Source organism: Myotis daubentonii, chromosome 5 (genome assembly GCF_963259705.1).
Source record: "Myotis daubentonii chromosome 5, mMyoDau2.1, whole genome shotgun sequence".
NCBI classification, from domain to species: domain Eukaryota; kingdom Metazoa; phylum Chordata; class Mammalia; order Chiroptera; family Vespertilionidae; genus Myotis; species Myotis daubentonii.
Window position 1 is genome coordinate 13,548,860 of NC_081844.1, and position 8,793 is coordinate 13,557,652.

Below are 8,793 nucleotides of genomic sequence, written 5' to 3' on the forward strand. Positions count from 1 at the left end.
GAATGCAGACTGGTGCAGCCACTACTTAAAACAGCATAGAGGTTCCTCAAAAATTAAAAACTGAACTACCATAGATCCAGCAATCTCACTTTTGGGTATCCATCCAAATTCACAGCTATAGAACACAGATTGTAAATGCCTAAAGCCGGGGGGGGGGGGGGGGGGGGGGCGGTGTAGGGAGGTGTTAGGCAAAATGGGGGAAGACAGTTAAAAGGCACAAATTTCCAATTACAAAATAAATAAGTCCTGGGATGTTTGTTGTTTTTTTTGTTTGTTTGTTTTGTTTTACAAACCCTTGCGTCGAGGCTGATTTTCAATAGATCGCAGCGAGGGAGCTGCTCTGCTGGCCTCCTGGACCTCTGAATGGTGCCGAGAGCCCTTCCTCCTGGCAAACGGGGTGTGGCTGGAAAGGGGGCCGCCCCGCCCTTCACACAACCCACGTTTGTGGGGAACCTAGACCATTCGTAGGCGACCCGCTTCTGCTCACAGAAAAGGAACAGCGTGTCCCGCAGGTGCAGGTAACAGACTAGACCGCAGGAGGCCTCTCACTCACCTCCCGTGAGTCAGCAAAGGGCTATTTTCAAAGAATTCCTCTCTGCTGCAATTCCCTCCCCCTGAGTTGTTTTAAAAGACAAAGAATGAACACCCAGTAGTCTCACTGAGGGAATCTTAGGGGTCCAACTACTTCCTCTGATATCAACAGTTCCACAGTTTAATGAGGTGTGAAAATGTAAGAGAAAATGACACAGACCGGAAAGGTGGGTCCAGGAATATAAAGTCATTTGAACAACAGCAGCTTTGCGATGACACAGAGCTTTGTGTCAAAGACAAAGACCATTTTTGTCTCTTGCTCTGGAACTGGCTGCCAGCAGTTCTGACAACCCTGACCACAGCCCAGGCTGTGAGAGGACATGGCCTGAACATCACTTGGAAACATAAAATTAACACAGCCATCCTCTGCTTTTCCTTCCTTGCCCAAATCTCCGCCTCAAAATCACTTCTTATCCCAATCTCAAAAGCACATTTTTAGTTCAAAAATAAAACCCTGAGTTATGCTGGAGACTACTTATAAACCAATGTCAAAGGACTCCCAATGTCCACAGAGAGTAGACTTATCATGGGTGATTTTTACCTATTTCATCAGTGAGAAAACTAAATGTCCCTCCACTGAGTCACTTAGAGAAGAACAAACTATGTGAGCTTGGTCAAGTTCCTGGGCCACAGATATGGGTCAGATTCTATCACAACTCATTCCAAAGACTTGAAAGAGGAGTTGTAACAGAATTTGACCAATATTCCTTTTTAAATTCTTTTGACAGTACTAAAATATTACATATGTTTAGAGTTATAATTGTAACGTTATTATACTTAATAACATTGCTGGATATAAACTAGCAGTTGAAAAAATGTTGCTTTATGTAAAAATGCATTGCAATGAGATCTGATTCTTTACTCCCAGGCCCTATTGATTAGTCTCTTAAAATTTAGATGAGGACAAACCACAGTTAATTTAGGTTTCAGCTAACAGGATGGCAGGTTGACCACCACAAGCCTTCTGGAAATCCAGGCAAACTACAGTTGGAGTAGCTACCAGCTTTGTTTCAAAGCCCCTCGCCGGTCCTCTGAACTGCTTTTCCTTCTCCACATTCCTCGTGATCATTTACCCTGCACTGCCCCGTGTATGGTACATATGTGTTTACTGCACGGCATCACAACTCCTTATTGGTCCTGGGGAGTAACAAAGACTTGAAATGCCTTGTTTCTTTCATTAGAGTGCATCTTCTTTCCTTGCCACTCATGTGCTCAACACAGCATTAATCCAGTGACTCAGGCCTCCTACACCCTGTTCACCACGGGGCCAAGCTTTTATCTTTCCACTGAGCCAATCCTACAAGGCATCTTCCTCCATGAAACCTCCACAGACAATGAAAACAAGCAAAAGCAAATCCCCATTGTTCCCTTCCTATGTAATAACGCAACATTTAGTTCAATACTCACATAATCCTTTGTGTAAACAACTCACTGAATCTGTTTTATCTATTGCTTCAGTGTTTCTCTCCCCTACTGCTGCTGGCACCTCATTAGAAGCATGCCTCGAGCAGTGTATTCACCGTGTGGGGGAAATTCCCTCTTACACTAGACCACTGGTTGGCAAACTGTGGCTCACGAACCACATGCGGCTCTTTGGCCCCTTGAGTGTGGCTCTTCCTAAGCCTTAGGAGTACCCTAATTAAGTTAATAACAATGTACCTACCTATATAGTTTAAGTTTAAAAAATTTGGCTCTCAAAGGAAATTTCAATCGTCGTACTGTTAATATTTGGCTCTGTTGACTAATGAGTTTGCCGACCACTGCACTAGACATTACGAATTAAGGTAGGTATGGCAAGTGATTTTGGTCCTACTTTTTGTGGTAAGAATGTGATGTTTTCTTTTTCAAAAATTGTTCTAAGTAGAAAAGAAAGAAAAAGGCAGGCAACACAAAGAAAATACTAAGTAGAATACAGAAGTGGGTATGATAGTAGTCACGAAACTGCCACACAAGGGCACCTGGACAGGCAGAGATCAAGGTAAACAACTAAAGTTTGGGAAACGCTTTATGGTGAAGAGTTTGGCTTAGGAGTGAGATTTTATATGGTTATGGACATGGCCATGGGTGAGAAATGAACCTCAGTTTTTTTTAATCTAGAAAATGGGATAATATGTGAGAATTACAGCATTATCTCAATGATTTAATGAAATAATATGTAAAACAGCAACACTGAAACTTTTTGGTCTCAGAACTCCTTTCCACTCTTAAAAGTTATTGAGAAACCAAAAGAGATTTTGTTTATGTGGGTTATATCTATAATTATTTACCATATTAAAATTTGAAGTGAGACATTTAAAAAGTACTTATTTGTTAATTATGGTGTCAGATTTATCAGGGTGATCACTTCATCAGGTATATAAAAACCTAATCACTACAATACTGTATAACAATTGTAGTTTTAAAATACATTTTTTAAAAACCAATTTTCCAAACAAAACACATAGAGGAGTAGCATTGTTTTACATACTTGTAAATCTCTTTAATGTCTGGTTTCACAAAGGCTGCTGGATTCTCATATCTGCTTCTACATTCAATCTGTTGCAATACCACACTCTATATAGCTTCTGGGAAACTACGCTATACTCATGAAAGAACAGGGTGAAAGCAGGTCCATAACATCTTAGCATTACTGCCAAAAAAGTTTTAATCTCATGGACCCCTGAAAGTGTCCCATGTATGCAGAACAGTGCCTGTCAGTAGATAAATTCTTAATAAATGTTAATTCTCTATTCCTTCATTCTTAGCCTCAATGTTGTTAGGACATGAATACACTAGGGCAAGGATTCTTCAATTCATTACAATTGTATAATATTGAGCACAGTGTTTCTTGTAGACAGATAATCAACAAGTGTTACTGTTGTTGGTTATTCTGGTTCTATAACTAATTAGCTGTATGATCTTTGGCCAAGGATTCTTAATCTGTGTTCAAATTCAGAGGATCATGGACTTGAAAAGGAAAAAAAGGACAGTTCTATTTTCTGACACTCGGCATATACTTCCATTCCGACTATAGGCAATAAAACCAGTTACAACAGCAGTACCAGTAGATCACAGGTATTTTCATATCATATTGTAGTTATTGCAGGTATCTTAAAAAATCATTTATGCCCATCACTAATTCAAAAGTATAGTAGTTATTAGACTTACCACTAGATCTTGTTTTTTAATTAATAGAGAGCATATATATTATTACACTATCATACATTTTGAAAATATCTTGACAACTGTATTTCAATACAATTTGATTCATTTTATAAAATCATTTTATTGACTTTAGAGAGGGAGAGGGAGACAGACAGAAACATCAATGATGAGAGAGAATCGTTGATTGGATTGAGCCTGCTCCCTGGGCACATGCCCTGATCAGAAAATGAACCATGATCTCCTGGTTCATAGGTTGACGCTCAACCACTGAGTAACACTGGCCAGGCACTAATGTGAATATTTATCACTAAAATCTAAATAAAAGTGTTTATAGCCTCATATCCTCAAACAGAACACACTAAAAAAAGAAACAGAGAAAGAGTAACAGAAAAGAAAATAAGAAAAAGGAAGGAAGAAAGAAGAGTTGTCCCTGGCTGTGGGGATGAGCACTTTTTCCTAAGCTCTCAGGTACTGAGGCCTTCACACCTGGGCATTAATGGACCAGATGTTTACAGAAGCAGGCCCACTGGTTCTCTCACTTGATAAGATAGCACAGGTCTATATATATAAAAGCCTAAGCGACCATTACAACGGAAAGACCAGAACTGGAACAACAGAAACAAACTGGAACGACCAGTCGCTATGACATGCACTGACCACCAGGGGACAGACACTCAAAGCAGGAGCTGCCCCCAGCCCGCAGGCCCCAATTGCCAATGGGGCCTGCCGGCCAACCTTCCGGTCCCTCCCCATGGCCGGCAGGTCCCGATCACCCGATTAGGGCTGGGCCCCGGGCTGGGATGGGGAATCGGAGGTGGGTGGTGGTGGACGTGGGCAGCAAGGGAAGGAGGAGGGAGGGAGGCAGGGAGGCGGGGAACTGCACAGTGGCAGAGTGCGGGTAGCGAGGGAAGGAGAAGGCAGGGAACCTGATCGGCCCTGATTGCCAGCCAAGCCTAGGGACCCCACCCATGCACGAATTTCGTGCACTGGGCCTCATCTAGTAGGTATAATAATCCCACCTAATGCTAAAGATTGAGACAACAATGCTATGTTTAAGAGCTAAGAGAGCCCAGGCAGATTGCATTTCAGTCCCTGTAGAAAAATCTAGGCTATGTCAGGGACAGCCAACGGTGGCACCAAGATAACATAAGACAGCAGAGACTGCTGGCTCCACTGCCCACAATTCAAAGTGAGATCAAAGTGCTACTCTACACAGAGCAGCTCTGAGGCTTCAAAATGACCAAACATGGTTTCCTTCACCTGGAAATGAAATCTGTTTAGCAGACACTCAGAATTGAAAACAATCCCCCCAAAAGTCCCACAAGCCATTTTTTCCCCCCAATTACATGTAAATAGAGTCTGTCTATTCTATGCTTCCTTGTTTCTCAGCAAGGCTCTTAGTTTGTCGTCCGTATAACAAAACAAAACAAAACTTAGAGTGAATGAGATGCTAAAACCTAGTGGAGGAAAAACTGCATTAAATCATCACAGAAGTTAAGCTAGTGCTTTAGGACATCATCCCCACACCAAGGACAAGCTGTTACTAGTAAATGCTACCTGGTCTACCTCTCAAATGACAGGAATAGAACACCATAACCTGCCCAGCTGGCACGGCTCAGAGGTTGAGTGTCAACCTATGAACCAGGAGGTCAAGGTTTGATTCCTGGTCAGGTTGCAAGGTAGGATTACGGGATTGATCCCCAGTAGGGCGCATGCAGGAGGCAGCCAATCAATGATTCTCTCTCATCATTGATGCTTCTATCTCCCCCTCTTCCCTACTCTCTGAAATCAATAAAAAATATACATTTTTTTTTTAAAAAAATAAAACCATAACCTTCTGGTTCATTAAACCCAAGGACAGCAGGATATGTAATGAAATAAGGGATGGCATGTTGTAGGAATTGTGAGAAAGAAGTATGAAGGTTTGAGGTCTGAAGGTGGGAATGGATCTGAGCCCCGAGGAAAAGTCTGGATTGTGGGATGCAGAAGGCAGGAGGGCACTCTGGACAAGGGGCAAGCACAAGGGAGCAAAGTCATAAGAGGGACACTCCCTGGCGTATTGCACAAGGGCTAGGAGGGCAGTGGAGGGTTAATGAAAGAAGCCAGGGGAGATAAGGTTGGTGAAGATACATTGAACTGGATTATGGGAACCTTGATAGTTGGGCTCAGTTTAGACTTTACCCTGTAGGCCAAGGAGGCTTCCAAGCACCGAGGTGATATGAACAACAATGTGCTTTCGGAATAAACAATAGAGATTTATTCTCAGATTATCTGTCCTAACAGTGGGTCCTTTTGTCAATGGATTCATCAGAATCTATTGTGGCCAGTAAAATGAGTGTCTCAAATTCTATCCTTCTATCCTGGAGCAACTTTGCTACGACCTATGCCCTGGAAATACAATTCCCAAATACTTTTTTTAAAAATATATTTTTATTGATTTCAGAGAGGGAGAGGGAGAGATAGAAACAATGAGAGAGAATCACTGATCAGCTGCCTCCTGCACGCCCCCTCCTAGGGACTGAGCCCGCAACCTGGCAGGTGCCCTTAATGGGAATCAAACCTGGGACCCCTCAGTCTGCATGCCAACGCTCTATCCACTGAGACAAACCAGTTAGGGCCCAAATACTTTTCTTGAATGATGACAAATAAGGTAACCTGAGTCCAGGGCAGGGGGAAAAAGAGAACATATCATACTGCTCCTATGACTATCTCAAGAAAAAACACATTTTGGAGCTATGATTGCATTAACTACAGCAAAGTCCTAGTAGTTTTGGAAACAGCTTCTATCCTGTTAAACAAAGTTCGAATTGATAACCTTTTTTGTAAGTACTAAGTAACAATTAGGCACTGCTCAATATGCTTTAAACAATCCCATCTATTACATAGCATTTTACCTCCATTACCACTGGCTACTTATTGTCACGGGAGGATGAGTCCCTGTCTGAAGCCTCCAGACCAAGCCATGGCCACGTGGTTCGTTAGGGGCAGGAGAAACAACGCCTACCTATTTGAGATGTAGCCATGGGAGAGGGCAAGGATTCTAAAAGAAATTTAAAGGTAAAAAAAAGGTTTGAAATAGGGCAACACAATGAATAATATATATATGGAGAGGCTCTGTTTGGTTGATTAACTCACGCAGGGCTACAGAATCTAAAAGAACCCAGAGATGTTAGAGTTATCTCTGAAAGTGACGTTGCCATCAGAAAGTTCAGGGACCTCTCCCTAGTAAGGAGTGAGGTGAGGAAAAATAGGGCAGGAAAGGGAGTAAAATAAGAGATTAGATTACGAATAGGCCCAATGAATGAACCTGAGAGGAAGTGATACCATTCTCAACGCACACATCTGTTTACACCAGGGAATCCCTCGGAAACCTAACTGCCACCATAATCTCCCTCGAATGGCAGTCTTCCCACAAGACCTGCGTAGGACCGCGGCGTTCACCTGGATCAAAACCCCGCACGGCTCCCAACCAGCACAGCAGCGACCCCTCCGCTGGTCAGGGGACCCTCCAGCGCCGCTGCTGCGGATGCCAGGTGCCTGGCACATTTCCTGAATAAAAGGTCCTCTGAGTCGGGCCGGGTAGTCAGCTGGTTAGAGCGCTGGCCCAAACACCAAGGTTGCGGGCTCCATCCCCGGTCAGGCCCATGCAAGAGTCAACCAATGAAAGCACCAACAAAGTGAATGTTCCTCTTCCCGCTTCCTCTCTTTCCAAAACCAACCCATAAAATTTTAAAAAGTAAAATGTCCTCGGCTGAGCCCGCGACGAAATTGGAGATTCCGAAAGTAGTCCTGACCCGCTCCTCACACCCCTTAGGAGGTGAGCCCAGGGTCCCCACGCCCATTCCCAGGCCAGCCGCGCTTCCTGCCGCTCCCGCCGCATCCACACCGGCTGAGACCCCGGTCACTTTACGGCTGCAACCGGCACCCAGGCCCGGAGGACGGGGAGGGGGCTTCCTACCCCCAACTCCTCGCCTGGGCGCTTCGGAGAGAGCCCAAGAGGGAGGCAGACACCGGGACCGCGAGCAGCACAGCTCCGCCGACCTGGGCGGTTGCAACTCCTGAAGGGAACGGCTCTGAGGGGAGGAGCGGGGGTCCCCCGAGTCACCGGGGCGCCCTCGCCTCTGGCGTCGCCTCTCAGCCAAGCGCTGGAGCTTTGGGTTCGGAAGCAACTCGACCCGTCCCGGCCCCAAATGCCAAATGCACTTTTAGCCACTAACTTCCCCCGCGGGGCCCGGAGGGCTCTGCTCCCCGCCCGCCCCACAGCTGCCGCGGGGAGGGGATCCGCCTGCGCGCGGGGCGGCGGGAGCCGGACCTGGACCCGGACCCGGACCCGGACTTGGACCCGTCCCGGCAGCGCGCACCCAGCGCCCGCGTCCGCCGCCCAACTTCGCGCCGCACTCAGTGAGTCGGGAGCACTCACCGACCCCGTACTTCTGCCGCTTGGTCGGGATCCAGCGGGCCATGGCGGCGACCTCGCCCGCGGCGGCCGCCACAGCAGCTACCACTCCCGGGGCGCCGGCCGCCGCGCCCCCGCGCTCCTGCGCGCCGCGGGCCCCTCCGCCATGTTCCGGGACTCCGCCTGCCCCGCGGCCTCGCGCTGCGCTGCCGGCGCCGCCCGCGCTCGCTCTGCTCCGCCGGCCGCGGTCACCTGCTGGGCCGGCGGCCGCGCCTCCCCGCGCGCCCTCCCGGCGCCGCCCCGGCCCCTCCCGCCGCCGCCCTCCGCCCGCCCCCGCGCCGACCGGCCGCTGCGGCTCCGGCTGCGCCCGGCGCGCTTCCCTCGGCAGCTCCAGGGCAGGCTGGGGTCGGTTTTGCCCGCTGGTGGTTTGCTTTCCCCCCGCCTTCTCCACCGGGATTCACCCCCCGAGGCTGGATCCGTGGGCGGGTTCCCCGGCGCGGGCGTCGGGAGGGCAGCGCTGGGGACGCTGGGCACCCCGGGCCGGGCGGCGGGCGAGGATTGCGGGGTGCCACCCCGCGCGCGCTGGAGCCCGGCGACCCTGGACCGCACTCGTGCGCGCTGCTTCGCCCCCGGGACCCCCACCCACCCGGTGCCGGCTCCTG

The 8,793-nt window shown here is 47.8% G+C and overlaps 1 protein-coding gene across 2 annotated transcripts in view; it reads right to left on the reverse strand.

Annotated features, from left to right (window-relative positions):
* Positions 1–8,566, reverse strand: part of DOCK5 (dedicator of cytokinesis 5) — a 206,496-nt gene extending 197,930 nt beyond the window's left edge. The window contains exon 1 of one of the 2 annotated variants that reach the window (XM_059695951.1): positions 8,156–8,566. In XM_059695951.1, coding sequence (XP_059551934.1) covers positions 8,156–8,198 — 43 coding nt within the window. In that variant the 5' untranslated portion in view covers positions 8,199–8,566. The remainder of the gene's footprint in view (positions 1–8,155) is intronic. The other variant, XM_059695950.1, reaches the window with a different exon arrangement.
* Between the last annotated feature and the right edge of the window lie 227 nt (positions 8,567–8,793).